Below are 16,235 nucleotides of genomic sequence, written 5' to 3' on the forward strand. Positions count from 1 at the left end.
GCCCCGTGTGGGATAGGAGTAGTCATCGGTGAGCCTCAACCGACCATAAACAAACCCCGCCTGGGAAAAAAATCCAGCATGGGTCCTCCTTGTGTACAGGCCTCAGTTACCCGGCGGACACCATGGCGAGCGCATCAAGTTCCAATGGACGACCCTGCTCAGCGAGGCGTTTCTCGCGACCTCTGACCGAGGACGAAATTAATCTTAATTTATTCCCGAATGGTGATGAGTCTGATATTGACGATTCAGACTTTGATCATGACTATACACAGCCCTTAGAGGTGGATACGACCGACGATGAGTGTGAACATGCTGGCTCCACCAGGGCTAGGCCTAGCATTTCGCCCATGCCTCCTCGCCCTCACTCGACCCCAATTTGTGCAAGACTACACAGTTCATGTGCTCCCTTGCAAGATATTGATGTTTTGCTCGACGAGTCTGGAGAAGGTGAATCATTTTCCGGTGTTAGTGACTTAGAATCGGAAAATAGTTTCGCTAGTGCAAGTGGAGTGTGTGGTGTTGCCAAGCGACAACTTGTCGCGTCAGCAGCATAGGGCCAAGCCGTGCGGCACCGCATGGCACCACATGAACAAAGACCCTCAACATCGAGTAATTTTCCGTCACTGTCCCTGCCCGCCCTTACTGTTCCTAGACCTGCTTCAGATTCTGGTCCACGGTTTCCTCGCCGTGGTGCTGCTATTGGCTCTCGAAAGACACCCGGTGTTTTTGTGTGGAGTGATGGGACAGATTTTCTTCCACAAATTCCTGTTTTTGATAATTCGAATGTTGGAATTACAGACATTTTTCCTGATAAAGGTGCAGATATGTGTGAAATGGACTATTTTACTGCATATTTTGATGAGCCGCTAATGGAACATATTGTTCGTGAAATGAACAAATATGCGAGTGATCTCACTGATGAGGGTGAGTTATCCGATTATTCACGTTTGCAGCGATGGAAAGATACGACTGTAGGTGAAATGTATGTGTTTTTGGCACTGTATGTTGATGAAACATTGTGTCAAACACGTAATCGACCATTATTAGAGCAAAGACCATACTGTTCCAACACCGATGTTCAGCAAATATATGTCTCGAGACCGATTTGTGATAATCCTCAGGTGTCTTCACTTTGCAAATGATGAAGATCGGAATGATGATGATAGACTTTGGAAGGTAAGGCACGTCCTGAATGAACTTATCGGAAAGTACAGGGATTTCTACGTACCAGCTCAGGAGCTTGTGATTGACGAATCCCTTGTGCTTTTCAAAGGATGTCTTGCCTTCAACCAGTATATTCCCTCCAAACGCCACCGATTTGGATTGAAATTCTTTGTACTCTGTGACTGTGAAACAGGAATGGTGTTACACATGATAATTTATACGGGTACAAATGTAGACATTCCTGCTAATGACCAACATGGCTTCTCAGGTAGTGTTGTGAAGTCACTGCTTGCACCATATCTGAATAAGGGCCACATATTATACACAGATAACTATTATACCAGTCCCTTGCTAACTAGGTTCTTGCTTGATAATAGAACTGGAGTGTGTGGCACAGTGAAAGCAAAACGAAGGGAAATGCCAGTGTTTCCAGGTGCTATGCAGGTTGGTGATTGCGAGCTGAGAAAAACAGGTGGAATACTTTCAGTGCGGTGGAAAGACAGGCGTGAACTGAACATGTTGACCACCAGTCATGCTGGAACAATGCTGGACAGTGGCAAGGTGAACAGAACCACCAGAGAAATAATCTATAAGCCAGATTGTCTTGGACTATAACATCAACATGCATTTGGTGGATAAATGTGATATGATGGTGGGGGCAGTAGAATGTGTACGGAAAACAGTGAAGTGGACCAAGAAAATGTTTTTCCACCTTGTTGATGTAACAATGCTGAATAGTTACAATACAGTGGTACATCGGTTTAAGAGTTTAATCCGTTCCTGGAGACAGCTCGTATTCCGAAGCTAATTTCCCCATAAGAAATACAGTACAACCTCGATTCAACGAATCTCCAGCTAGTTCGCACACTTTTCAGGCCGAATTTACTCACCCGGTTCGACGAACAATGGTTCGCCGAAGCGAGGGATGTTCGGATTTGCTTACGATGTCCAGACAGAGTTCACAGACTGGTGGAAAACTTTCCCATTCTATAACAGATTACAATTAATAATTCTCTCATATGACAAGTTGGATCACACAAGTGGATCACACAAGTGGACCACACAAGTGGACCACACATGTGGACCACACATGTGGACCACAAGTGGTCCACAAGCTTACGATTTTGGGACAGAGTTCACAAAGTGGTGGAAAACTTTCTCATTCTATCACAGATTACAATTAATAATTCCCTCATATGACAAGTTTGATCACACAATTGGACCGCACAAGTGGACCGCACAAGTGAGTCCACAAACTTACGATGTTGCAAAGTTCACAGAGTTGTGGAAAACTGTCTCATTCTATCACAGTTTACAAATAATAATTCCTTCATAAGACAAGTTGCATCACACAATTAAGTGGACCACACAACAAGTGAACCATATGAACCAAACACCAGCCACAATGGTCCACACAACAAGTCAACCAATTCGCAAATAGAGTGGTAGACGGTTGGAACAAGTTAAGTGAGAAGGTGGTGGAGGCCAAGACCGTCAGTAGTTTCAAAGCATTATATGACAAAGAGTGCTGGGAAGACGGGACACCACGAGCGTAGCTCTCATCCTGTAACTACACTTAGGTAATTACACTTAGGTAATTACATGAACCAGATACCAGCCAGAGTGGTACACACAAATGAACGATCGAGTTTCCATAATTTTCGTTCACTGATTTGTGGCAGACGTATCTTTGTAAATTAATTTAAAGGCTGAAGCGTGATTAGCTAGCTACATGTCGTAAAATCTCCTTATAGACATTTTCTGTGATAAAACAAGGTGAGTGAGGGTGGACAGATAAGGGAATACTGTTCTGTAAACCTCACTTGGTTTTCCTTCGTCTGTGTTGTTATAGTTCAGTGACCCATGACTTTGAAAGTTTCAGACTAATAAATCATTTCTAAAACCAATGCTTTAATAGCTTTTTATTATCCTAATTAAACTAAACTAAATAAAACCGAAAATATACTGTAATATGATAGACATCTGCTATTTGAGAAATTATTTGTTATTGGAACAACTCCAGCGTGAGCGAGTGGACGGGTCTAATCCCTGTACACACAGCACCATGCGTTTCTCGTTTCAATTCGTCGCCACAGTTCAGTGACTACGGCTTCGAAATAATAAAATTAATAAATCAGTTCTAAAATAAGTTTTTTATATCTCTTATTATCCTAATAATGTTACTAATCTAAATATATAACCTAAAAATATATAATATGATGTAAATCCAATATTTGAGATAAATTTATGTTACTGGATCTGGCTTAAACACCAGCCTACTGGAGGGTGTATAGACCTAGTCTGCGTTTATACAGAAGGCACCCAGTGCCGTTACATTTGTCTGCGTGCGAGTGATGTGTTTGTCCACCGGTGAAAGAATAATCGTGGAATTTACCATTTTTTTGACTACAGCTTTATTAATATACAACAAGATGTCTCAAGGGCTTGCTAATTGTGCTGTATCTGCAAAGAGGAAGAGAAGTTTTTTATCCATTGAGCAGAAATTAGACATGATAGAGAAACATGAACGTGGCTACTCTGTTACTAGGCTGGCAGCAGAATTTAATGTTGGGAAAAGTACGGTGTGTGATATCAAAAGACAGAAAGATAATATTAGGAAGTTTCTTGCTTCGAGTGATAGTGGTGCATTAAATAAAAGGAAAACAATAAAAGGTTCTGCAAATACGAATTTGGATGAAGCTGTGTATAAATGGTTTAACCAGGAGCGCTCTGTGGGGATGCCACTTGGCGGCGACACCATTAAGACAGCAGCCGATAAATTTGCACAAAAGATGAACATTCCAGATTTTCGAGCAAGTGAAGGATGGTTGCAAAGATTTAAGAATAGACATAATATTAAGAACAGGAAAGTTTGTGGAGAATCATTAAGTGCAGATACGGATTCAGTCGAGCCATTTAAGCGTAAATTAAATGATTACATAATAACAAATGATCTAAGGCGTTTTCAGGTATACAATGCCGATGAAACAGGCTTTAATTGGAAATGCTTGCAGAACAACACTTTGGCATCTAGGCTAGATGAGTGTGTTCCTGGCCGTAAGGTAAACAAAGAAAAAGTTTCTGCCATGCTGTGTGCAAATGCAGACGGAAGTCACAGAACAAAGTCCGCCATTGTGAGGAAGTCAAAAAACCCACGTGCTTTGAAAAATTTAATGAACAAGCTACCTGTGGTCTACTACAGCTCTAAAACAGCTTGGCTTACTGGAGATATTTTTGTAGACTGGTTCAAAAATCATTTTTGCAAAAAAGTTAGAGATTTTCAGATAAAGAAGTGTGGAGTGAGACGGAATGATGTCAAGGCATTACTCTTGGTTGACAATGCCCCAGCTCATGTAGGGCTCGACAAATTAACGTCACATGATGGACGCATCAAATGTATGGCCTTGCCTCCCAATACCACCTCTCTGATCCAGCCAATGGATATGGGTGTTATATATGCAATGAAAAGGCTCTACAAACGAGAAATGAATAAAGAAATCATGGTGGTGTTTGAGTCAGATGAAGACAAAAGACAAGGAACCGATTCGCGAGGTCAAGCAACACTGGAACGTTACCAAAAATACTCAATTAAGGAAGGCATTTACAACTGGGCTAAAGTTTGGGATGAAGTTCAAGAGTCAACATTAAGAAATTGTTGGAAAAAACTCCTGTTGCTTGATCATGCTGATGAAGTGACTGAGGAAGAAATGGATTTTGAAGGATTTTCAAATAATATTTATCAAGAACTGCGTGCCGTTGGTGAGACGGAGTTGACACTGAACGATGTGGAGGATGGAGGAGTGGTTAAATATTGATGCAGTCGAACCACCCATTGGTCATTTAACAGATGATGAGATTATACAAAATGTTACTGGCACTGTTGACGACGACGGAAAGGAAGATGAGGATGAGAATGATAGCAGTTTACAATCTGCTTCGTGTGCTGACGCATTGTTCTATGTTGAAAAACTCCTTGATATTGTTTCACAAACTGACAATCCAGAGCTACCAGGCTTTTATCAACACCTAAGGACGATGAAAGATATTTGTCTCAAGGACATGACACAAAGAAGGAAACATGAAAATGAGTCAATATTTTTCACGAACTAGCAGCAAATCAACCAGCACAGCCGTACCCAGCTCCAGCACAGCCGTACCCAGCTCCAGCACAGCCGTACCCAGCACCAGCACAGCCGTACCCAGCACCAGCACAGCCGTACCCAGCACCAGCACAGCCGTACCCAGCACCAGCACAGCCGTACCCAGCACCAGCACAGCCGTACCCAGCACCAGCACAGCCGTACCCAGCACCAGCACAGCCGTACCCAGCACCAGCACAGCTGTACCCAGCACCAGCACAAAAGCAGCTGAAGCCAACACAGCAGCAGCGAGCACCAGCAAAGCTGATGCAAACATCTAAAAACATTGTGTGTGAAGTGAACAATTAGAATAAGTGTTAAATTTAAGTGTGTACATAGTGTTAAAATTAAAGTTGCAATAATTCTAATGTACAATAGTTTTCAAGAACTGTATTGTAGTACTCAACATACAGCAAAACCACTTTTAATAATACAGTGCTAACGGCTTAATGCACTGCAGTACCTATTTACTGTAGAGCATTCACAACTTCACAAAACTTCAAGATGGACATAACTCCAACAATAAGGTAAATACATGAATTACAGTATTTTTAGTAGAGTAGTAAAATATAGGTACAGTAAGTAATATGATACAATGCATTTTTATTGTGTACAAGAAAAAAAAAGACACTGACACAAACGCCTCTTGAAGGTCACCTCTTGCAACGAATCCAACGCTCCAACGAACTGGGGGTGGTCCCATATAGTACGTTGAATCGAGGTTGTACTGTAATGGGAAATGAATTAAATGACTACCCCAAAAACCCCACTTCAAACTAAGTTTTATACCTAATTCATCTAAATAAACCTACAAAACTATGTTCAAGTTATTACTTACCCTTGTTGATGAATGCTGTAGGCGTATGGAAGATGGTGAGGAGGAGAGGTGTTACTGTTTGGAAGGGGGAGTCCCCTTCCATTATAACATCAGGCAGTGAGGACTTCACACTCTGGCACATTTTGCCTGCATACCACTAGGACTTGTTTGTCTTACTAAGAATTTGTCTAAAGACACTTATTTTTCCCTACATTTTAACACTTGTCTGTAGTAAGACATCACATTGTCATTTAAAAGGTCAATGCAACGGCCTGCTTTATCTGGGCGAGTTTTTTCAACAAAACTTTGCAGCTCTTCCCATACTTCACACATTTTCTTAATCAAGAAGGGACATCCTCTACTGCCTCTACTCTCAGCTATTTTCTTAGGTTGAACCTTATCAATGGCTTTCTTGAGACCCATGGCGAGATATATAATAACAACTTTTATGCTCAAATGGCCAAAAAAACGACAAAAAACTGTAAATCCTTGTGAAGAATTCAGGAGGGATAGTCACTGGGCGCGAGATACTGGTAAACTGAGGCGCGATCGCTGTGCCACCACGCGCTAGTCAGCCTGTACGCGTATCAACAAACTCGAGTTCCGAGGTAACCCTCGCCTTCCGAGGCACATTTTCCTAGCAAATCCTGCTCGTATTCCAAAAAACTCGTATTCAGGGACACTCGTATTCCGAGGTACCACTGTATGTATCTTGTCAAAACAGGTGGTAAACGTAATTTCCGTGCATTCAATTTTACTGTAGTAACACAATTACTACAGAAATTTGCCAAAGTAATTCCTGGTGTACAGAGGCCCATTCTGAACCCGGTATTGCACCATGCTCCAACACCCAGGCTCGCTTACAGGGATGCCTTTTTGACACAATCTCAGGTTTTTACCACCAACTGGAAAGCGTGCAGTAGGCCAGCGCGGGTGTGTTGTATGCTGGTCAACAACCAAGAGTGAACAGAAAAGAAAAATGGTAATGACTTGGTGCACAGCGTGTCAGGTCCCTCTGTGCCATGTCCAATGTTTCAACAGAGTATCACAGTCTTGATGACTTCTAAATGTCCAAGACTGGTGCCAAAACATGTAAATACAGGATAAGTGGGTGTATACAGTGGAAATAAATCATAAGAAATTGTATATTTTATTGAGAAATAAGAAATTTTTGTGCAAATACTTATGACACTAATATGTGGATACAATATACATTGACAACAGTTTTTTCATAATATATATTCATGTGAGAACATATTGAACCACACCAGTGAAAAAAATGGGTGTAAAATACGCCATAGATACTGTAAATAATAAAGCGAAAATAAATTTGTGGCAACTCGCGCTCCTTCTCCGTTGCGCCTGACTCACCCCTGGCGCACAGCAGTCTAGCGAAGACGAGGTGTGACATCATCACCGATCTTCTCGGCTCATTTACGTCAACAGTAAGTGCAATTAAATTTTTGTTATTACTTTTCCTGTGCTCAGGGAACACAAATAAAGAGATTAAAAAACAAAAACAAATTTTGGAATTTTTTTTTGTTGCGCCTATGGGTGTTAATGCCATTTCGACCCCTAGCGACTCGAGGGTTAAATCCTTCTTGAGGTGCCATTTGTAATTATAAATACCTTGTGTATGATTGTTACAAAGGACTTGTCAGCAACTGTAAACAAACATTGCTAACCCCACAATGCCGGATACCAACCTGAGTAATGGAGGGCAGGCAGTTAGGGAGTGATAGAGGTAGTGAGGAGGGAGGAAAAGTACCAGTGAGAGAGAAGTGGTGGTGAGGGAGAGAGGCACTGGAGGGAGGCAGTGGTGGAGGGAGAGAGGCAATGAAGGAGGGATGGAAGTAGTGAAGGTGGGAGAGAGGCAATGAGGGGAAGGAGGGATGGAGGTTTATGGAGGCAGGCAGTGTGAGAGGGAGGGTTATTGAGGGAGGGAGGGAGGCTGGCAGTGAGGGAGAAAGGCAATGAAGGAGGGTGGGAAGTAGTGAGTGTGGGAGATGCAGAGGGAGGGAGGAAAGTAGTGAGGATGGGAGGGAGGGAGGGAAGGTTATGGGGGCAGAGAGGGAGGGAAGGTTATTGGGGGCAGGCAGAGAAGGAGGGAAGGTTATGGGGTCAGGCAGAGAGGGAGGGAAGGTTATGGGGGCAGGCAGAGAGGGAGGGAAGGTTATGGGGGCAGGCAGAGAGGGAGGGAAGGTTATGGGGGCAGGCAGAGAGGGAGGGAAGGTTATGGGGGCAGGCAGAGAGGGAGGTAAGGTTATGGGGGCAGGCAGAGAGGGAGGGAAGGTTATGGGGGCAGGCAGAGAGGGAGGGAAGGTTATGGGGGCAGGCAGAGAGGGAGGGAAGGTTATGGGGGCAGGCAGAGAGGGAGGGAGGGAGGGAAGGTTATGGGGGCAGGCAAAGAGGGAGGGAAGGTTATGGGGGCAGGCAGAGAGGGAGGGAAGGTTATGGGGGCAGGCAGAGAGGGAGGGAAGGTTATGGGGGCAGGGAGGGAGAGAGGGAAGGTTATGGGGGCAGGCAGAGAGGGAGGGAAGGTTATGGGGGCAGGCAGAGAGGGAGGGAAAGTTATGGGGGCAGGCAGAGAGGGAGGGAAGGTTATGGGGGCAGGCAGAGAGGGAGGGAAGGTTATGGGGGCAGGGAGGGAGGGAGGGAAGGTTATGGGGGCAGGCAGAGAGGGAGGGAGGGAGGGTTTTTTTTTTTTTTTTTCTACCACAGACGTGGCCACACATTTACAATGCTAACCAGCATATATACATTTTCTTCTGTCCTCCATGGACAGGGTTAGAGAAATGTTAAACATAGAGTTCAAGGGTTTGTTGAACACTCAACCACAGAAGGTGATTCGGTGCTTTTAAAATGCTAAGCTAACCTACATACGTAAATACATAGATACACAGATTTACGTATGCCCTACATAAAGTGTTTGATGTGTCTTTTACATAGTGTCCTTAATGTACATTCACAAAGGTGAAATGTAATTCCGATCAGCTTCCATATATACTTTATACCCATACGTATACATACATATATACACCACACATGCATTCACATACATCTGTCTCATTTACTCTGACAGGGTGAGATAGCTGATAAAGAAACTAGTGTGCAATTAAGCACTTAATCACTGAAGGTGATGAAGGTGCTTTTACAACCTCAGGTTATATAGTTACATCATATATATACATTGAATAAATGATATATTACATGGTCAATCTTGGATACAAGTCCAATATATCATCAAGTGTTCCAGTACTCATATAGTAATTACAGAGTTCAGCATACCTTAGCCCAGGAGGGCAAAAGTCAGTCAGTATGGGACATTCTACAATATAATGTTCAAGAGAGTGCATGTTTTCTCTTTCACAAAGTTGACACATTGTGTACTCGACATTTGGGTTTTGAGAAAGCTGCCAGATACGTCTATATCCCAGGCGTATTCTGGCCACTATAACATCACATTGCCGGGTTCTTGTTCTATTAGCCCCATATGTGAATGCCTCCTCACGATATCTATCATAATATTTAATGCTACAACTTTCAGGTCTTTGTGAATTTGTTAGGTCGGTGAGATTTTCATTAGATATTTGTTTAAGTATTCTCTTTGTCACTGCTAATGAAACACCCATATCAATTTCTACCACTGGTTTTCTGCAGGCTGTCTTAGCAAGCATATCAACAGTGTCATGCCTTGAGATGCCAACATGTGATGGTATCCATAGGAATTTAATCTCAAATCTGTTTTCTTTAGCAGCTAAAACATTCATTCAAATATCACTGACTATTTTCTGGGTGTCACTACTATGTGCATTCAGTGCCAGGAGTGCACTCTGCGAGTCACAGTATATAAGTCCACTGCCTTTGTCTTTTAAAAATTCAGTGGCAAGGTATATGCCTGCAAGTTCGGTTTGAGTTGTACTTGCCCAGTCATTGACGCGCTTCATTGCTGTATGTACGAGAGAAGATTGTTCAAATATGTTACATGCACATCCGGTACATCGTCCACCTTCTTCTACAGAGCCGTCGGTATAGCACTGATAAACATCGTTACCCATACTCTGAGTACTTTCAGTGATGCTTTTCAGTGTTAACTGTTTTAATAATGTAGTGTGCACACTATCTTTCTTGGGCGCATTTACAAAATCAACTGATAGATCCCAGTTATCCCATGGAGTAATTGGCTGATTAATCATTAGTTGAGTTGGGTACATATTTAATATTTTGATGGAGTTGGCTACCTTGTAGAACCAATATACATAATCAGATTTCGTTCTTCTTCTATAGACCTCAGGTGAGTGCAGCATATTAGAAAGTTTAGCTTGAAACTTCATGTGTTGTATAGATCTACTCAATGCCTTCACGCCGAAAACTGTGCTAATAGACAAAATTCTCTCACTTATGGTAGGTAATTTTAACTCTGCTCTCATATTAACTATTCTCATAGACTTTGGAGCCCCAAGGATGAGACGCGTAGCTTCATTTTGCAAGGTTTCAAGAGATTTCAGCTCTTTGTCAGTATACAGTGTGAGATGTAGAGTATTGTAGCCAATCACAGAGCGTATAAATGATACATAAAACATTTTAGCAAGTCTCACGTTAAGTCCATGATTGACACCAACAAGGACCCGCAAGGGCTTTAATCTCTCCCAAAGTCTCCTCTTGAGAGAAGAAAGGTACCCAGGGTTGTTAATGGGGACACCAAGGTATCTGTAAGACGCGCAGTTCTCAAGTGCTCGCCCATCTATATGATAATTGGGTGGTGGAATACCACATGGAATGAGGGCACAAGTTTTCTGTACAGAGATAAGGAGGCCACATTCCTCAGCTCTAGTAGCAAAAACGTCGAGCAGAACTTGCATTCTAGGCTCGGAGGCAGCCTGTAAACATATATCATCAGCATAACAAATGACAGTGTCTTCATTATTAGTTGGAAGATCTTTAATAAGTTTATGCATCAGAACGTTGAACAACAAGGGGCTGAGGACCCCTCCTTGTGGAGTTCCCAGTTCAAAGTGTTTGCTCTCTGTGCTTTTAACACCATTAAACGAAACATATGCTGTTCGATTAGACAAATAGCCCTTTATCCATTTCAGTAATTTTCCTTGTATTCCCAGCTCGGCAAGCTGTTCCAGTATGATTTCTCTGTTTGCTGTATCAAAAGCTGCTGCTAGGTCGATGAAGACTGTTTGAGGGGAAGCTTCAATATGTGCGAAGTACTCAGCAAAACAGTGTTGTGTACTGAGCCCAGGCATAAATCCAAACAGTTGGGGTGACAGGTGCCCCTGTACACGATACATGAGCCGGTTAAGAACAATACGTTCAAGCACTTTGCAAACACACGATGTTAGAGATATGGGTCTATAATTATCTGAGTGTGGTTTGGGGATGGGAACAATGACACTCTTTGTCCAAGCATCAGGTAATACTCCTTCACGTAAACTCATTCTGTACAACACTAATAATGGATTACCTGGTACGTGTGAGACTAATCTCAGTAGACTGTAAGTAATACCATCCTCTCCAGGAGCAGTTGATTTTCCCATCTTTAGTGCATGATTTAATTCCCATTCAGTTACATCATTAAGGTCCGACACGTCGATAGCTGTACAGGCAAGATTGATGGTTCGTTGTCTGTTGGGGCGTGTGACATCAAGTTTGTGCTGTATGTTAATTGGGAGTGAGTCGTAGCTCGATGTTAGTGCCCATTGATCAAGGAGGATGTTTGCTTGTTCTAGTGGGCTGTGGTGCAGCGGTTTGGTTGGGCTGCTTCTAGAGATTTTTCGTATCTTTTCCCAAACTTCAACAAGTGTTGTTTGCTCATTTATACTTTGTAGGAACTCTTCCCAATGTTTATTACGTATGACGTTGCTCATGTCTCTCACCTCTCTATTTGCAACTAGAAATGCATGCTAGTCACCTTGTGCTTTGGTTCGTTTGTACGTATCTCCAAGTTGCTTTACTCGTTCATGTTCATGTTGGGGGTAGGCAGAGAGGGAGGGAAGGTTATGGGGGCAGGGAGGGAGGGAAGGTTATGGGGGCAGGCAGAGAGGGAGGGAAGGTTATGGGGGCAGGCAGAGAGGGAGGAAAGGTTATGGGGGCAGAGAGGGAGGGAGGAAAGGTTATGGGGTCAGGCAGAGAGGGAGGGAAGGTTATGGGGTCAGGCAGAGAGGGAGGGAAGGTTATGGGGTCAGGCAGAGAGGGAGGGAAGGTTATGGGGGCAGGCAGAGAGGGAGGGAAGGTTATGGGGGCAGGCAGAGAGGGAGGGAAGGTTATGGGGGCAGGCAGAGAGGGAGGGAAGGTTATGGGGGCAGGCAGAGAGGGAGGGAGGGAGGGAAGGTTATGGGGGCAGGGAGGGAGGGAGGGAACTTAGTGGTTCGTTATGGTAAACACAAATGTAGATACTTATATATAACATGTATATATAGTATAATAACAGCAAAAGGAGTGTGGGGGAAAAGCCATTTTGGCAAGGGAGGTGGCGACATCTGCATGATTTATCATGCAGATGGGGTGGCCACTATGCTCTTTGGGCACTATACCGGCTTAGTTGAACAGTTATGGTGAAAAAAAACATGTAAAAACTTATATATAATGTGTGTATATAGGGTAATAACACCACAAACAGTATTGTTGGGGAAGAAATTTTAGTGTGACCTTGAATATGTGAGGGAGGCAGCCGCCAGCTGACTGTGTGTAGCGACATTTCTTAGTGCCTGAACTAACTATATCAGTTTAGTTGTACAGTTGTGGTGAACAAAACATCTAGATACTTATATATAACGTCTGTATATAGTGAATAAAAGCAAAAACAGTATGGTGGGAGGAGAATGTGGGCGAGTGTGGTGTTGAAGGAATGAGAGGCAGCGAGTGGCTGGCTGGTGTGTTGCGGTTACTCCTCGTTGCTTTTTGACTTGTAATACCAACTTAGTGGTTCATTATGGAGAACAAAACATGCAGATACTTATATATAACCTGTGTATATAGTGTAAGAACCGACACAGTATTTGTTCACTGTTTGATGAACATAATAACTGAATCAACAATATGCACATCATAATTTTGAGTACAGCGATGATTCACACATTATATAAATATATCACACTACACATTACTGAATAATATTAAAGCAAAAAAAAAAAAAAAACGTAGAAAAATCAGTCAGAGACACTGAAATAATTAGGTAATTATCTCTCTGTGGTCACTCCTGCCTGACAGCTGGGGCGGAGCAGAACGTCTGGGACGCACGAATCAGCGCCTGTTTTTTTTTGCCAGACTTCCCTGCCCTATAGCGGGCAAAATATGCCCCTTATGATTTTTTTATTATTTTTCCCATGATCAGAGAACACAAATTAATAGGTTTAGAAAAACATTTTTTTTTTGTTATGCGCCAGTGGGTAACAATGGGCAAATAGCCCTTAGCAACACAAGGGTTAAACCAAAGGAACAAATAATTGAAAGAAATACCTGCATCTCTTGCTGCAAAAGAATTTCTTGAGTCTGACCATCTTCACATTCTGGATAAGCATAACTCATCACTGTAGGAATAATATCGGCAGTAATATAGCACTTTTCTGGAGAAGTTGCACTGATGCTCAAGATGTTGCTTTTACAAAAGTTATTTAGAAGATACTTTAGAGATAGCCTTTTGTAATTGCTAATTATCTTTTTAATTATATTTATAAAATCTGGCATGTCAATTATTCTAGTTAAAGCTACATCTTGCGGATCTTCCACACCGACATTCTTTGATAATATGTCCTCTGCCAGTGTCAGGATACCAGCATAATCTGAGAATAAAGAAATATTTTAAAATATATAATATTTATAACTGAACTTCTATCATCAGGCCTATTCAGTATACAGTGGTACCTCAGTTTTTTAATTTAATGGGTTTACAGAGACGATCTGAAAACCGAAACAAATTTTTCCATAAGAAATAATGTAAATTGAATTAATCCGTTCCAAACCCCAAAAAATATTAACTAAAAAAATACATTTTAAACAGAATAATGTTCATAGGTACCTTACCATTATTGAGGACTCTTGTTGGAGTATGGGAGACGGTGAGGAGAGGAGGTAGGAGGAGAGGTATTCACCTAGTTGTGCTTGCGGGGGTTGAGCTCTGCTCTTTTGGCCCGCCTCTCAACTGTCAATCAACTGTTTCTAACTACTACTACTATTTTTTTTTTTTTTTTACATCACACACACACACATATCCCCCCCCCCCCTCCCCAGGAAGCAGCCCATGACAGCTGACTAACTCCCAGGGACCTATTTACTGCTAGGTAACAGGGGCATAGGGTGAAAGAAACTCTGCCCAATGTTTCTCTCCGGCGCCCAGGATCGAACCCAGGACCACAGGATCACATGTCCAGTGCTGTCTGCTCGGCTGGCTGGCCCCCTAAGGTGTTAGTGTTTGGAAGGGGAGTCCCATTCTATTATAACAGCAGTGATGACATTTCTGGGATACTCTCTCTTTTATGTTTTGCAGGCTAGGACCACTTTGCACCACTATGACCTGATTGTGGCTCACTGCTTGTTTGTCTTACTAAACATATGTCCATAGACACTTGTTTTACTTTACGTTTTAACACTTGTCTGTAGTGAGACAACACATTGTCTCACTACGAATGATCTCTTGTTTATCCGGTATCGTCATCCTCACAACTATTTTCTTAGGTTGAACTTTACCACTGACTTTTTTGGAAATCAGTGTGATATACAGTATAATAACTTTTATGTTCAGAAACCAAAAAATCGGCATTGAATGTAATGAAACGCCGTTTTCTGGGTGTGACCTAGAGGTTCCCCGGAGCTATACCAGGCTGATATGCTAATGTCAGACTCTGGCATCAGTCATGTGTATGGAGTTCTTAGGGCCTACCGGGTACCACGGCCAGAACCTGGCCCCCTCAGGGAGGGACCAGGGGAGCTGGTCGGCCGAGCGGACAGCACACTGGACTTGTGATCCTGTGGTCCCGGGTTCGATCCCGGGCGCCAGCGAGAAACGATGGGCAGAGTTTCTTTCACCCTATGCCCCTGTTACCTAGCAGTAAATAGGTACCTGGGAGTTAGTCAGCTGTCACGGGCTGCTTCCTGGGGGTGGAGGCCTGGTCAAGGACCGGGCCGCGGGGACACTAAAAAAGCCCCGAAATCAACTCAAGATAACCTCAAGATAACCCTCAGAGAGGCAAGGGGAGCAATGGCCTATAGAAACCCCCGTGTGGTTGGAAGCATTCTATGTCTGCCATCGACCGGGTCAAACATCCAGAAAGGTAAGCATTCCAAAACAAACCCCTATTCTGGTGAAAATTGCTACCAAAAGCCAAACTAGTAGATAGAACTCTCCAACAGAAAACAAGCAAACAAGTATGATGTCACATGTCACCGCGCCGCTGTCTGCGCAGCTCCCCCCTCCCCGGTAGGGGGAAGGGGGAGCCCCAGACCTCTCACGCCGGCTATCCACCCATCAGTTCTGAGGCTGGATGTCAAAACACGCAAAAAAACGCTGACCGGAGGGAAGGAGGGTTGCCGGGGAGCCTCCGGGTCACACTCGGAAAATGGCATTTCATTACATTCAATGCTGGTTTTCTAGGGGGAGCCCCGTTGGCTCCCCGGAGCTAACTACCCACAGACGAAGGTCAAAAGGACGGATTCGGGAGGCGAACACCACGCACCCCTCAACGGAAAGCGAGGCAACTGGCTGCAACTGCTAACCCAAGGCGACACAGGCCCGAATGGGCCCGGGAACGACACGAGACAATGAGCAGCCAGGCCCCTGTACAACCGCTAAAAAGCCCCGTGCCCGAAGTCTGCAAGGACACGCCGCCAAGAAGGCAACAAGAGCAGCGAAACCACGAACGCCACGGGCACGAGCAAAGAACACAGGCTGGCTAGCCGCAATAACACGGTGGATGACCCGGGACACCTTCACCCGCGAATAGGGAAGAACAGAACCGGATCAACCTACCTTACCTTATCTTGAGGTGCTTTCGGGGCTTAGCGTCCCCGCGGCACGGTCGTCGACCAGGCCTCCGACCTAAAGCGCGCTTAGGACACAGAAGCCGCGGCGCGCAAATAACAGTGGAGGGCCGCAACTGAACACAAAACAC

At 43.7% G+C, this 16,235-nt stretch overlaps 1 protein-coding gene across 5 annotated transcripts in view; it reads right to left on the reverse strand.

Moving 5' to 3' along the window:
- LOC123767544 (telomerase reverse transcriptase) overlaps positions 1–16,235 on the reverse strand; it is a 113,295-nt gene that overhangs the window by 37,473 nt on the left and 59,587 nt on the right. For 4 of the 5 annotated variants that reach the window (XM_045757255.2, XM_045757253.2, XM_045757252.2 and 1 more), the window contains one exon: positions 13,588–13,910. In XM_045757255.2, the coding sequence (XP_045613211.1) occupies positions 13,588–13,815 (228 nt within the window). In that variant the 5' untranslated portion in view covers positions 13,816–13,910. The remainder of the gene's footprint in view (positions 1–13,587; positions 13,911–16,235) is intronic. The other variant, XM_045757254.2, reaches the window with a different exon arrangement.

This window comes from Procambarus clarkii, chromosome 67 (assembly GCF_040958095.1).
Source record: "Procambarus clarkii isolate CNS0578487 chromosome 67, FALCON_Pclarkii_2.0, whole genome shotgun sequence".
NCBI lineage: Eukaryota > Metazoa > Arthropoda > Malacostraca > Decapoda > Cambaridae > Procambarus > Procambarus clarkii.